Raw genomic sequence first — 15,644 nt, 5'->3', positions numbered from 1 at the left:
CTTTAACCCCTCCAATCTTTTCCCCTCTTTTGAAGTTTAGGCACCAGCTGAGTAGAGCTCCATTGGTGTCAGTCACCTCTGTTTCCCCACCCAAGTAGCCATTCTTCATGTATGAGCATAGATGATGATTGTTTGTAGGCCATTCAACTAGACACGAGCACGATCCTGTTCTCACCCAAAGTCCAATCATGGTTTTTCCAGCAGGGGTTACTCGGTACCCATCAGGAATGGGAACATTGACTGATTACCTCCCCGCTTCCCCCACCCCCACTCAGTGCATAGTGCTCAAGCCAGTTGTAACATCACTACTATCATCCCAGCTGAAATCATCTAGGCCAGGCTGGATATAGGGCTTGAAACCTGATTTGTATGAGCAAATTACATGCTGCTATACAAACTGAGCCTTTGGGGAGTGACTAATCCATTGGCTGCTGTGAGTCACGGGTAGTGGACATATAATATGGGGCATAAGAGCAATCAGGGTCATATCAATTTTTAAAAAAAAGACCAATTATTGGTTTGTTGATCTGTCTTTGCAGTCAGGACGAACCCTATAGGCTCTATAACCTGGATGCATTTGCGTGTAAACTGTACAGCCGAATGAGTGTGTACGGTTCTATACCTCTCCTCCTTGCACACAAACCAAAGCAAACTATGGGAATTTTCTGGCTGAATGCTTCTGAGACTTTGGTGGATATCAGCATGAACACAGAGAGTAAGGTGAGTCCAGGGTTTATATTTGCTGTGTATTGTGTTAAATGATGATTGCTGGGTATTACATGTGATTCATGTCAGGTGTAGTGTCCCATTTTGAGGAAATGACCATCTATATATATAAATTGGTCCTTCTGTCTGTCCTTCTGTCTGTCTGTCCTTCTGTCTGTCCTTCTGTCTGTCTGCAGGTGTGCGTCTGGGCGGCTATGCGCTCAAAAGTTACAGGGCGTACCTACGCGTGCGTTACGTCGAAAGAAAGCTTACCTTTCCAAAACGGTTTTAAGCGTATTTACGTTTCGGCCGGGCTAAAATCGCGCCCACGGTATCCGAAAAACCTTAACATTCCGCTCATTAGCATCTCATTATCCGCTCATTAGCGACAGAGTGACCTCGAGGTCGACCAATCGTACGCCGGCTTGCTGCCGCGTGCGGCCGGGCCCTCCTACGGTCGAGTGACGGGACGATTGACCAATCCTACACTTTGGTCACCTGACGGTCGACCAATCGGTGCGTGTGTGGGCGGGCCTTATCGTTCTGAACCGAGGTGAGTCGCCGCCATCTTGCTTCCATTCTTTTTCCTGCTTTCTGCGTCTTTCTTTTCAAATATACATTTCCACCAAAATAAAATTGAATTTATTAAATTGTTTTTAAAAAAATCACTCATTTGTAAATATTTTCTCTAACCTGAACATTCTTTTTCCTACCTTTCCCCGCTTTTTCTTAGGCCTGAAAGCCTGCGCCTTTCTTGCCCAGCCACGCCCGAGCTAGGTGATTGGGCTTCTGCTAAGCTCCTCACGCCCCCCTCCCCCCCCCCCGTGTCACGTTACCCGGGGCAACGGCGTCAGCCACGAGGGTCAGGGTGCGCGCGCAGCAGGAGCAGGTGAGACTCGGCGTCTCTCTCTGTTCCGCGCTCGGCTCGGGCAGGGCTCTCGAGAGTGCAGATCTCGGCCTTGGTGAGCGGGAAGGGTTACCCCGGCAACGGGAGTGCGGGGCGGCTGGGGCTTGGAGAGCGGGGCTCTCGGGAGTGCGGGGCGGGCTCGGAGAGCGGGGCTCTCGGGAGTGCGGGGCGGGGCGGCTGGGGCTTCGAGAGCGGGGCTCTCGGGAGTGCGGGGCGGGGCGGCGCGGCAGGGTTACCCCGGCAACCGGGCGTGGCCGTGGCCGTCTCTCCGCCTCAAGCCCTCCCTTCCCCTCCCCCCTCTCCCTTCCCCTTCCTCCCCCTCTCCCTTCCCCCCCATCCCCCCCGCCCTCCCTTCCCCCCCCGCCCTCCCTTCCCCCTTCCCCCGCCCTCCCTTCCCCCTTCCCCCCCCGCCCTCCCTTCCCCCCCGCCCTCCCTTCCCCCCGCCCTCCCTCCCTTCCCCCCGCCCTCCCTTCCCCCGCCCTCCCTTCCCCCTCCCCCCTCCTCCCTCCCTCTCTTCCCCCTCCCACTCCCTCTCTTCCCCCGCCCTCCCTTCCCCCGCCCTCCCTTCCCCCCCTCCCTTCCCCCCCGCCCTCCCTTCCCCCCGCCCTCCCTTCCCCCCGCCCTCCCTTCCCCCTTCCCCCCCGCTCCCCCTTCCCCCCCGCCCTCCCTTCCCCCTTCCCCCCCCGCCCTCGCCCTCCCCCCCGCCCCCGCCCTCTCTTCCCCCCCGCCCTCTCTTCCCCCCCGCCCTCTCTTCCCACCCCGCCCTCTCTTCCCACCCCGCCCTCTCTTCCCCCCGCCCTCTTTTCCCCCCCCGCCCTCTCTTCCCCCCCGCCCTCTCTTCCCCCCAGTCGCTCTCTACCCCCCAGTCGCTCTCTACCCCCCAGTCGCTCTCTCTCTTCCCCCCCAGTCGCGCTCTCTCCCTCTCTCTTCCAACAACAACATGCCCTCGAAAAAGCCTCGGCACCGCCGGGCACTTCAGCTAGTCTCTATATATATAAATCGGTCGATCTGTCTGTCCTTCTGTCTGTCTGCACGTGTGCGTCTGGGCGGCTATGCGCTCGAAAGTTATAGAGCGTACCTACGCGTGCGTTACCTCGAAAGAAAGCTTACCTTTCCCAAACGGTCATAAGCGTATTTACGTTTCGGCCGGACAAAAATCGCGCCCGCGGTATCCGAAAAACCTTCAACATTCCGCTCATTAGCATCTCATTATCCGCTCATTAGTGACAGAGTGACCTCGAGGTCGACCAATCGTACGCCGGCTTGCTGCCGCGTGCGGCCGGGCCCTCCTACGGTCGAGTGACGGGACGATTGACCAATCCTACGCTTTGGTCACCTGACGGTCGACCAATCGGTGCGTGTGTGGGCGGGCCTTATCGTTCTGAACCGAGGTGAGTAGCCGCCATCTTGCTTCCATTCTTTTTCCTGCTTTCTGCGTCTTTCTTTTCAAATATACATTTCCAGCAAAATAAAATTGAATTTATTAAATTGTTTTAAAAAAAATCACTCATTTGTAAATATTTTCTCTAACCTGAAGATTCTTTTTCCTACCTTTCCCCGTTTTTTTCTTAGGCCTGAAAGCCTGGGCCTTTCTTGCCCAGCCAGGCCCGAGCTAGGTAATTGGGCTTCTGCTAAGCTCCTCCCCCACCCCCCCCACCCGCCCCATGTCACGTTACCCGGGGCAACGGCGTCAGCCACGAGGGTCAGGGTGCGTGCGCAGCAGGAGCAGGTGAGACGCGGTGTCTCTGTTCCGCACTCGGCTCGGGCGGGGCTCTCTCAGAGCCGCAATCGGCGGACTTCAAGCCGGCTCGGCCGGGGGGGCGGGGCTCTCAGGAGTGCGGGGCGGGGCGGCTGGGGCTTGGAGAGCGGGGCTCTCGGCCGGGGGGGTGGGGGGGGGGGGCTCGGAGAGCGGGGCTCTCGGCCGGGAGGGGCGGGGCTCGGAGAGCGGGGCTCTCGGGAGTGCAGGGCGGCTGGGGCTTGGAAAGCGGGGCTCTCGGGAGTGCGGGGCGGGCTCGGAGTGCGGGGCGGGGCGGCGCAGCAGGGTTACCCCGGCAACCGGGCGTGGCCGTGGCCGTCTCTCAGCCTCAAGCCCTCCCTTCCTCCCTCCCCCCCGCCCTCCCCTCCCTCTTCCCCTTCCCCCCTCCCTTCCCCCCTCCCTCCCTTCCCCCCCGCCCTCCCTTCCCCCCTCCTCCACCCACCCTCCCTTCCCCTCCGCCCTCCCTCCCCCCCTCCCCCCGCCCTCCCTTCCCCCCCCGCCCTCCCCCCCCGCCCTCCCCTCTCCCCTCTCCCCCCCCACCCTCCCTTCCCCCCCTGCCCTCCCTTCCCCCCCACCCCGCCCTCCCTTCTCCCCCCCCGCCCTCCCTTCCCCCCCACCCCGCCCTCCCTTCCCCCCCACCCCGCCCTCCCTTCTCCCCCCCCGCCCTCCCTTCTCCCCCCCGCCCTCCCTTCTCCCCCCCCGCCCTCCCTTCTCCCCCCCCGCCCTCCCTTCTCCCCCCCGCCCTCCCTTCCCCCCCGCCCCCCTTCCCCCCGCCCTCTCTTCCCCCCCCGCCCTCTCTTCCCCCCCGCCCTCTCTTCCCCCCACCCGCGCTCTCTCTCTTCCCCCCAGTCTCTCTCTTCCACCCAGTCGCTCTCTCTTCCACCCAGTCGCTCTCTCTCTACCCCCCAGTCGCTCTCTCTCTTCCCCCCCCAGTCGCGCTCTCTCTCTCTCTCTCCCCCCCCCCCAGTCGCTCTCTCTCTCTCTTCCAACAACAACATGCCCTCGAAAAAGCCTCGGCACCGCCGGGCACTTCAGCTAGTCTATATATATAAAGCGATGCTTCTGTCTGTCTGTCCTTCTGTCTGTCTGTCCTTCTGTCTGTCTATCCTCACGTGTGCGTTTGTCGGGCTATGCGCTCGAAAGTTACAGAGCGTACCTACGCGTACGTTACGTCGAAAGAAAGCTTACCTTTCCAAAACGGTCTTAAGCATATTTACGTTTCGGCTGGGCTAAAATCGCGCCCGCGGTATCCAAAAAACCTTCAACATTCCGCTCATTAGCATCTCATTATCCGCTCATTAGCGACAGAGTGACCTCGAGGTCTTATCGTTCTGAACCGAGGTGAGTAGCCGCCATCTTGCTTCCATTCTTTTTCCTGCTTTCTGCGTCTTTCTTTTCAAATATACATTCGCAGCAAAATAAAATTGAATTTATTAAATTGTTTTAAAAAAAACTTCATTCATTTGTAAATATTTTCTCTAACCTGAAGATTCTTTTTCCTACCTTTCCCCGTTTTTGTTAGGCCTGAAAGCCTGGGTGTTTCTTGCCCAGCCAGGCCCGACCTAGGTAATTCTCCCACGGCTTCTGCTAAGCTCCTCACCCTGCCCCCCCACCCCCCCCCCCCCGTGTCACGTTACCCGGGGCAACGGCGTCAGCCACGAGGGTCAGGGTGCGCGCGCAGCAGGAGCAGCTGAGACGCGGCGTCTCTCTCTGTTCCGCGCTCGGCTCGGGCGGGGGGTGCGGGGCTCTCGGGAGTGCGGATCTCGGCCGGGGCTTGGTGAGCGGGAAGGGTTACCCCGGCAACCGGGCCCGCCGGCCGTCTCTCACAGACGCAATCGGCGGACTTCAAGCTGGCTCGGCCGGGGGGGCGGGGCTCGGAGAGCGGGGCTCTCGGGAGTGCGGGGCGGGGCGGGCGGGGCTCTCGGGAGTGCGGGGCGGAGTGGGGCCCGGAGAGCGGGGCTCTCGGGACTGCGGGGCTCGGAGAGCGGGGCTCTCGGGAGTGCGGGGCGGGCGGGGCTCGGAGAGCGGGGCTCTCGGGAGTGGAGTGCGGGGCGGGGCGGCGTGGCCGGTGCTCGGGAGGACGGGGGCTCGGAAGGGGGGGAAGGGTTACCCCGGCAACCGGGCGTGGCCGTCTCTCAGCCTCAAGCCGGCTCACGCCTGTTCTCGGGGCTTGGCTCCATTTGCGGCCGCGGGCCGCTCGCCCTCTCTCTCTCCTTCCCTCTGTCTCTCTCCCCCCCTCCTCTCCCCCCTCCTCCACTCCCCTCCTCCCCTCCCCCCCATCCCCCTCCCCTCCCCCCTCCCCTCCCCCCCTCCCCTCCCCTCTCCCCTCCCCCCTCCTCCGCCCTCCCCCCCTCCCCCGCCCTCCCCTCCCCGCCCTCTCCCCCTCCCCGCCCTCTCTTCCCCCCAGTCGCTCTCTCTCTTCCCCCCCAGTCGCTCTCTCTCTTCCCCCCCCAGTCGCTCTCTCTCTCTCTTCCAACAACAACATGCCCTCGAAAAAGCCTCGGCACCGCCGGGCACTTCAGCTAGTTAAAAAATAAATAAACACCTTGCATTTAAATAGTGCCTTTCATGACCTCAGGATGTCCCAAAGCGCTTCACACCCAATGCTTATCTTTGAAATGTAGTCACTGTTGTAATGGAGGGAAACGCAATAGCCAATTTGCACTCTGCAAGGTCCTATCAGCAGCAATGAGTTAAATGACCAGGCAATCTGTTTTGGTGGTGCTGGTTGAAGGTTCAGTATTGGCCAGGACACCAGGAGCACTGCTCTGCTCCTCTATGTCAAGTACCAAGGGGTTTTTACGTCCACCTGATAAGGCAGATGTGCCTTAGTTTAACACCTCATCTGAAAGATGGCACCTCCAACAGTACAGCACTCCCTCAGTACTGCTCTGAAGTGTGCTCAGGTCTCTGGAGTGGGACTTGAACCCACGTCCTTCTGACTCCGTTAAGGCTAACACCTTAAAAGCACAAGTCCTGTTGACCAAATCGTGGAATGGCACCAACCATTTCAGCGAAGCCCTTTGCCTAACTTTCCAATAGTCTGGCCAGACACCTTTTCAACACATCAAGCCGCCTTTCACCCAGTGTTCTAACCACAGGGGGAGATTTGTTGTTGATTAATCTTACCGCAGCTATGGCTGGGCTTTTGGGGGGGAAAATTGGGTTGAATTGCACCTCCCGTTAGCGCCCCGCTATCGGGGCGCAAAACACCTAGCGCCCGGGCACTGCGCTGTTAACTCCTCTCATGAAATTCAGTGGGAGGTTAGCGGCGGCGGTAGCTGGTAATGCCCCGCAGCGCTGCACCTCTGGTGATGACGTCATCGCCGTGCGCAGTGCCCCGCTCGCGCACCGGCCGCAAACTTCACTCGCGCCCCATTGACATACCGCCGGACGCTATGTCTGACAGGGTCAGGGTGCCGTGTTTGCGGCTGTGGCGGCTCAAATTAAAGGGCCTTTTTTTGGGGCTGCCTGCTAGTACCGGCCTCCTTTCGCCTCTTCCTGCGGGGTGCCGGCCGCGATCAGTCGTGCCGGGCTCTTTTGCCAGCACCCCACTCCCCAGTGGTCCAGCAGGACCCCAGTGTGCGCTGCGCTAGGCCCCTCCCCTTTAATCAGGGGAGGGATGCCTGCGCTATGTGCCAATGCGCGTGGCGCTGTTGTATGTACAGCCGCGATATTGAATGGTAGCGCTCCAGGAGGGAGGGGGAGCGCTTCCAGTAGCGCCCCGCCTCCTGCTTGGGGCGCTCCCATTCAATTTCCGGTGCGGGGCTGCTAACTTTTTTGGGGTGCTAAAAGTAGCCACCCGGCAAAGTTAGCACCCCAAAGGGGACGCGACCCAATTTTTCCCCCTTGGATTCAATAACATGAAGACTTGGCATGGGATAATCAGAGACAGTTGGCATGGCTTTATAAAGGGCAGGTCCTGCTTGACTAATTTGGTTGATTTTTTTGAGGAAATCGCGTGTTCTCTGCATAAATGGAATGGGGTGAATGCTATATATATTTTCAGAAAGCACATGTAAGATCCAGTTTCTGTTTTCCATTGCTTTGTACAAATAGAATTTCTGTCCCATCTCAAAGGTTGGAGTCTGAAGATGCAGGTGTCAATCCTGAGCCCAGTTTAAATGATCTGAATCTAATTGTTGGCTGTATCTGTTTGTAATCACTCTGTAAACCTGTGGTGATTACACCAGTCACAGATAAGAACATAGAAATAGGAGCGGGAGTAGGCCATTTGGCCCCTCGAGCCTGCTCCGCCATTCAGTAAGATCATGGCTGATCTTCTACCACAACTCAACTTTCCTGCACTATCCCCATATCCCTTGATTCCCTTAATATCCAAAAATCTATCAATCTCTGTCTTGAATATACTCAACGACTGAGCCTCCACAGCCCTCTGGGGTAGAGAATTCCAAAGATTCACCGCTCTCCTCATCTCAGTCCTAAATGGCCGACCCCTTATTCTGAGACTGTGACCCCTGGTTCTAGACTCCACAGCCAGGGGAAACATCCTCCCTGCATTCACCCTGTCAAGCTCTAAGAATGTTGTATGTTTCAGTGAGATCACCTCTCATTCTTCTAAACTTGAGAGAATATAGGCCTAGTCTACTCAATCTCTCCTCATTTGACAATCCCCCCATCCCAGGAACCAGTCTGGTGAACCTTTGTTGCACTCCCTCTATGACAAGTATATCCTTCCTTTTGAGACCAAAACTGTACACAATACACCAGGTGTGGTCTCACCAGGGTGCTGTATAATTGCAGTAAGACGTCTTTATTCTTATACTCAAATCCTCTTGTAATAAAGGCCAACATACCATTTGCTGTACCTGCACGTTAACTTTCAGTGATTCGTGTACAAGGGCACCCAGGTTCCTCTGAACACCAATATTTCACAATCTCTCACTATTTAAAAAATAGTCTGATTTTCTATTTTTCCTACCAAAGTGGATAACTTCACATTTCTCCACTTTATATTCCATTTGCCATGTTCTTACCCATTCACTTAGCTTGTCTATATCCCCTTGAAGCCTCTTTGCATCCTCCTCACAACTTACATTCCCACCCAGCTTTGTATCATCAGCAAACTTGGATATATTACATTTGGTCCCCTCATCCAAATCATTGATATAGATTGTGAATAGCTGAGGCCCAAGCACTGATCCTTCAATCTGGTACACTGGGGCGTAACCCTTGGAAACCCTAGGCCCACATGATGCAATCTTCAGACGAGCCTGTAAATGAGTGCACAGCATGCCAGCCCAAAACAGGCCATGCACGCTTCGCCCCTTTGTACCAGGCAGTGAGTGGCCTAGCCAGTTGTCTTTTAAGGGAGGTTGCTCCAAAAGTGTCCTGGAACATGTTTGTGGGAATTATTGTGAGCGTCGCTTCCATCTCAGTTCACCCATGAGACTGGCAGATTTCATGCCCTCTGGTGTGGCAAGTTGCCCGCTATTGCTCATTAAGGGAGCTATGTTGGGATGTAAACATATCTGCCAACAGGGGCAAACCCAACTGATGAAGCTAAGGTTAGCTTCAAGTTTTTTTATTGGTTGGAAGAGCCAATACGAGGAGTTGCTAAATTGGGTCAAAGGCAGTAAAATATGATCTCTGGAGTCAAACTTCACTTTGCCAGTTGTTGGAGTTGCATAATTGGGATTTAGGCTGATCTCCCTGACATTTAATCCCTTGTGAGTCAGAACGAGCTGTGATAGGACTGGTTCAAGTCACCCATCACTTTAGAGCGCTCCAAGGCATCAATCAAATTCTTACCTACAGCCATTGCATGGAAGATATAGGCCACCCACCGAAAGAAAATGTTTTGCAACCAAATGTTGAGTGTGACTGGCTCTTACATGGCTGCAGAATAAAGTCGCACGCAAGAGTTAGCAGAATTGCAACTGAAATCAAACTGATTTTTTCTTTGTCTTCAGAATTGTTTTCATTGTTCATTTTCCATTCCTTTGTGCATACCCCAAAGGTTGTAACAAAAATGGCCTTTGTTTCCAATTCTTAGAATCTACAGGCTTTTATGTCTCAAGTTTCTTGATTCAGCTTTTCTCTCAAATCTTTTCAACTTTAGTGTTGTCCAGTGCTCTGGGCATTTGCATTTCTCAATAGGAGGATTTGAAGGCCCTTTCCTGTACTTTTCCCAGGAATCTACAAAATACGTTTTCGAACAGGGCTCCATAGACCCCAGGGGTCTGCAAGGGGATCCCAACAGTCATCAGATTTCTGTCCATGCCATAACATTTCTGTATTTTTCCTCCACTTGTTCAGTTACTAGCACCTTATTTCACTGTACTGGAAAATGCTTTCTGCAATGATAGCACTGTTTTCCTTTGAGTAACCGATGCTGCCTTTCAGAAGTTAGGACATGGTATTTTATTATTGGAGTCTCTGCGAGCGTGTCAATAGTTGCAGAAATCACTGCCAGCCTGTTGGTATTTGCAGGGACCACCATAAGTTTGTGTCAGTATATTGTAGGGATCACCATAAGTTTGTGTGAGTATACTGCAGGGATCACTATAAATCTGTGTTAGTATATTGCAGGGATCACCATAAATCTGTGTTACTGTATTGCAGGGAGTCGCCATATTATATTTGCAGGGCGTCACCATCAGTCTGTGTCAGTAGATTTGCAGGGAGTCACCATGAGCATGTTGCTATTTCTTGCCGTTAAAGAAAGACTTGCATTTATATAGCACCTTTAATGCCCTCAGGACATCCCAAAGCGCTTTACAACAAATGAAGTACTTTTGAAATATAGTTACTGTTGTAATGTAGGAAACGGGGCAGCCAATTTGTGCACAGCCGCGTCTCACAAACAACAATTTTTCTGCACTTTACCTGTAAGTCTCTCATCTGTTTTTGGTGTTTGTTGAGGGACAAATATTGGTCAGAACACCCTGCTCTCCTTCGAATAGTGCCATGGGATCTTTTACATCCAGATCTTTTACGACAACCTGAGAAATCACATAGGACCTCGGTTTAATGTTTCATCTGAAAGGTGGCACCTCCGACAATGCAGCACCCCCTCAATACGACACTGAAGTGTCAGCCTAGATTATGTGCTCCAACCTCTGGAGTGGGACTAGAACCCACAAACAACTGACTCTGAGGTGGTTTTTGGTGCAAGGGTCTTACTGGCTGAAGAACATAAGGCATCCCTGAAGTTTTTCTAGCCCATTTTGATGTTGCCAGACGCTGTGTTGACAATGCTGATATGACCTTCCACAGCTTGACAGAGTTGATCTTCCACTCCTGCTGCTTTAAGTTTGAAAACATTTAATCTGGTAGGGGGTTATTCACCTTGCGGTCTTTGAAATGGAGCTACCTGGAGATCAAGTTTTGCTCAGATGTACCTGTGGCTCCCTCATGACTTGTGAGGTCTTAACATCTTTGGCATCCCTCTGGTGGACCAGTATGTCGTCAATGCCATGTAGTTTTGTATTTGCTGAGAAACCGGAAGACTATGTTGATGATGGTCAGGTGACATTCTATACACATCCTGAGGAACAGTGTTCCATTACTGTTGTACTTCCCTATGCCGTGTCTACCAATGACTCCCTTCCAGGACTTGTGGTCAGCTCCTACATGAGCATTAAAGTCACCCATGATAATGAGTTTGTCCTTTCTCGGAACCTGTAAATTCATGGAATTCATTTTTGGTTTAATCAGAGTTTGTCATGGTTGGTGCTTTAGTAATAATAATGGTAGCATACCTCTTATGAGACATCAAACGTCTCATAGTCATTAGGTGGTCACTGACTCCTTTAGGAAGACTTTCAAGCTTAGATATCATGTTGGCTTTCACAGCGCAGCTAACTCCAGCTTTTCTTCCTCTTTGGAACGCCGTATCCAGAAGGTGCATTCAGCACCAACCTCTTTAAGCTGACCTTCTTCAGCTAAATGGGTTTCACTGAGAACAGTAATATTATATTGTCTGAGTTCCCTACTGATCAGCACACTGCTCCTTTCAAACATGCAGGTGCAGCAAGCAGTTAGGAAGGCAAATGGTATGTCGGCCTTCATTGCAAGAGGATTTGAGTACAGGAGCAAGGATGCCTTACTACAGTTATACAGGGCCTTGGTGAGACCATACCTGGAGTACTGTGTGCAGTTTTGGTCTCCTTACCTAAAAAAGGATATACTTGCCATAGAGGGAGTGCAGCCAAGGTTCACCAGACTGATTCCTGGGATGGCAGGACTGTCGTATGAGGTGAGATTAGGTCGACTAGGCCTGTATTCACTAGAGTTTAGAAGAATGAAAGGGGATCTCATTGAAACATATAAAATTCTGACAGGGCTAGACAGACTGGATGCAGGGAGGATGTTTCCCCTGGCTGGGGGGCCTAGAAGGAGGGGTCACAGTCTCAGGATACAGGGTAGGACATTTAGGACTGCGATGAGGAGAAATTTCTTCACTCAGAGGGTGGCGAACCTGTGAAATTCTCTACCGCAGAAGGATGTGGAGGCCAAGCCACTGAATATATTTAAGAAGGAGATAGATAGATTTCTAGACACAAAAGGCATCAAGGGGTATGGGGAGAGAACGGGAATATGGTATTGAGATAGAGGATCAGCGATGATCATATTGAATAGTGGAGCAGGCTCGAAGGGCCGAATGGCCTACTCCTGCTCCTATTTTTCTATGTTTCTATGTATCAGGCCTTGTTCACTCAGTGTCATCGAATCATACAGCACAGAAGGAGGCCATTCAGCCCATCGTGCCTGTGCCAGTTCTTTGAAAGAGTCAGGCACGTGTGTTCTCACATTCCAAACTGCTATATTTAATTCTTTGGTTCTTTTATTGGCCCAGAAATTTGGGTCGGGGGCTTCCCGTGGGTGCAAGCCCCCAACCTGCACTTACCTACCGCGCCGGCCGTTGAGCTGTGGGCCCGCATGGGATTCCGATCCTGGGCCTGCTCCAACTGCCGGCGCACAATGCTTGCGTATCCCAGAGGTGCAGTTAGTTCGATGCGTCCCCTGGGATCACGTAGGCCATGGAGAGCCAATGGCAGCAGGGAATGCTTCATTCATAAGTTTGACCTGTCAAACCTATAAATACTATAAGCCCCAAAACATCTCGAAAAATAAATTTTTTAAAAATCACATTTTTAAAATAAACTATAAATTACATGAAATAACTATTTTAAACAATAATTTACATTTTTGAAAAAATTAATTACATTTTCTAACGGGGCTAAAAATAAACTTACCTTTCTTTAAAGTATTTAAAAATAATAAACCTGTGGAAAAATGTTTACATTTTACAGGAAACTTTGTGCTATCCGGAAGTTGAATGTCCGGCAACTTTGATCTAACGGCAGAAATCAGCAGCCGTTTTGGTTAGGTGTTTTTTTTTCTCCTAGCATTCTTTTCACAGGCAGGCTCTGGAAAGCGTCTTTGTTGCTTAGCAACAGCTTCAGAGAGCTTCCAAGCTACTGGGCCGAGTGTTTACAAGCTGTTGCTGAGCAACAGTGTTTGTGGTCAGATACTGCGATGAAAAGCTCCTATCTGATAACATTGACTGGTCTATCCGGAGCTTTTAAAAGAACGGCAGTAGCTCGGTCCCATGGGTGCCGGATAGCACAAAGTTTCCTGCGACTGCTTTTTATAAGTGTAACTGCTGGAGTCTTACCCTCCCGGGAAAACCTGCAAAAAAAAACGTAAGCTCGATGCGCACGCGCAGCCTCTCCCACACACGCGTTCGACTTCTGAACCCCTTCTTTCAGGGGAACGGAAGTGCCAGTTTCCCGCGCATGCGCAGTGCATGCACGAAACCGGCACTTCCATTGGGCTTACGGGTGAGTACCCTGTGCGTACTCACCCGTGGAGACCCGAATTTCTGGGCCATCATTTCAACTGCTTGCATGGGATTCCCATCAGCTGCGGTAAACTGACCAGGAGTTAGCGAAGCAGAGATTGTTTAGAGCATAATAAAATCATAAAAGATAGTCAATGTGGGTTCATGAAGGGGAGGTTCTGTCAATCTAACTTACTGGTTTTCTTTAAGGGTGTGACAAAGGAGCTTGATGGGGTAATGCATACTTAGATTTCAGTAAGTCTTATAATGCACTTCCTCAGGAAAGGCTGGTACTGAAAATAAAGAAATCAGGAGTCAGTGGAAAAATGGAAAGATGGAGTATAATGTAGGGAAATGTGAGGTTATTTGGTAGGAAGAATAGAAAAACAGAATATTTTTTAAATGGTGTGAAACTTTCAAATGTTGGTGTTCAGAGCGATTTGGGTGTCCTCGTGCAAGAAACGCAGAAAGCTAGCATGCAGGTACAGCAAGCAGTAAGGAAGGCAAATGGCATGTTGGCCTTTATTGCAAGGGGGTTGGAGTATAAGAGTAAGGAAGTCTTGCTGCAATTGTACAGGGCTTTGGTGAGACCACACCTGGAATACTGTGCACAGTTTTGGTCTCCTTATCTAAGAAAGGATATACTTGCCTTGGAGACGGTGCAACGAAGGCTCACTAGATTGATTCCTGGGATGAGAGGGCTGTCCTATGATGAGAGATTGTATAGAATGGGCCTATACTCTCTGGAGTTTAGAAGAATGAGAGGTGATCTCTTTGAAACATACAAGATTCTGAAGGGGATTGACAGGGTAGATGCTGAGAGGTTGTTTCCCCTGGCTGGAGTGTCTAGAACTAGGGGGCATAGTCTCAGGATAAGGGGTAGGCCATTTAAGACCGAGATGACGAGGAATTTCTTCACTCAGAGGGTTGTGAATCTTTGGAATTCTCTGCCTCAGAGGGCTGTGAATGCTGAGTCTTTGAATATATTCAAGGCTGAGACAGATACATTTTTGGACTCTAGGGGAATCAAGGGATATGGAGGTCGGGCGGGAAAGTGGAGTTGAGGTCGATGATCAGCCATGATCTTATTGAATGGCGGAGCAGGCTCGAGGGGCCGTATGGCCTACTCCTGCTCTTATTTCTTATGTTCTTATCTTATGTTCTTTAACAATGGATACATAATTGGTTGACCGATAGATCCCAGAGCGCGGTGGTACAGGGATTGTCATCAGCCTGGTAGAATGTTACCAGTAGGGTCCCACGGGGGTCTGTTTTGAGACCTCTTCTTTAATATCGTCATAAATGATCTGGAGCTCAGAGCCACAAGCACAATGGTTAAATTTGCAGATCATACAAAGCTAATGAAGGTGGTAGACTCCAAAGTTGAACAGGATGAGCTACAGGAGGATTTGAATATACTTGGCAGACAGGTGGCTGATGAAATTCAATGTTGTGACAATACAGAGTTGAGATGGTTGGAGATGAAGCCAGCTGTAGTGGATGACCTACACTACTTGGTGCACCTGTATCGATGACCACAGCTACCCGCATTACTGTCCCCTGTCAGTCGAAAAAATGAGCATATCTACTGGGTCTGCGTGGTCCATCACAGTAGACTAGGGGGCATAGTCTCAGGATAAGGCCATTTAAGACTGAGATGAGGAGGAAGTTTTCACTCAGAGGGTTGTGAATCTTTGAAATTCTCTGCCCCAGAGGGCTCTGAATGCTGAGTCTTTGAGTATATTCACAGCTGAGATAGATAGATTTTTGGACTTTAGCGGGATCAAGGGAGACTGAGATGAGACAGGAAAATGGAATTGAGGTCGATGATCAGCCATGATCTTATTGAATGGCGGAGCAGGCTCGAGGGGCCGTAAGGCCTACTCCTATTTCTTATGTTCTTAAATCGCTGTTTCACCTGGAAGGAGTGACTTGGGCCCTGGACAGTGGGAAGTGAGGAGGTAAAAGGGCAAGTGTTGCATCTCCTGCGTTTGCACGGGAAGGGGAGGGGCTGTTGGGGGTGATTGAGGAGTGGACCAGGGTGTCTCGGAGGGAATGTTCCCTTCGGAATACTGAAAGGGGAGGGGAGGGGGAGGAAATGGCAGAGGATGATCCGTTGAATGTGGAGACTAAACGCAGATTGGGTGACCGCTTTGCGGAACACCTCCGTTCAGTCCGTAAGCGTGACCCCGAGCTTCCGGTCGCCTGTCTCTTTAATTTTCTGCTCCACTCTCGCTCTGACCTCTGTCCTTGGACTCATCTTTTGTTTCTTTACTTGTCCCATTACCATATTCTTTTGCTTTGTACTATCATATCTTTTGTCATTTAATCTTTTCTGCCTATCACAGACCTATCATTTTGTTCATTCCTGCCCTCCCCCCTTTCCATGCCTCTGCATCTGTTTAAAATCTGTTACATCTCTAACTTCTTCCAGTCCTGACGAAAGGTCATTGACCTGAAACGTTAAC

At 51.8% G+C, this 15,644-nt stretch overlaps 1 protein-coding gene across 1 annotated transcript in view; it reads left to right on the top strand.

Moving 5' to 3' along the window:
• LOC147109667 (neutral alpha-glucosidase C-like) overlaps window positions 1-15,644 on the top strand; it is a 205,396-nt gene that overhangs the window by 95,453 nt on the left and 94,299 nt on the right. The window contains exon 9 of the mRNA XM_086002347.1: window positions 540-720. Within this exon, the coding sequence (XP_085858473.1) occupies window positions 540-720 (181 nt within the window). The remainder of the gene's footprint in view (window positions 1-539; window positions 721-15,644) is intronic.

This window comes from Somniosus microcephalus, chromosome 12 (assembly GCF_052327205.1).
Source record: "Somniosus microcephalus isolate GS21.2 chromosome 12, FLI_Smic_1.0, whole genome shotgun sequence".
NCBI lineage: Eukaryota > Metazoa > Chordata > Chondrichthyes > Squaliformes > Somniosidae > Somniosus > Somniosus microcephalus.
This window is presented reverse-complemented; position numbering and strand designations above follow the sequence as displayed.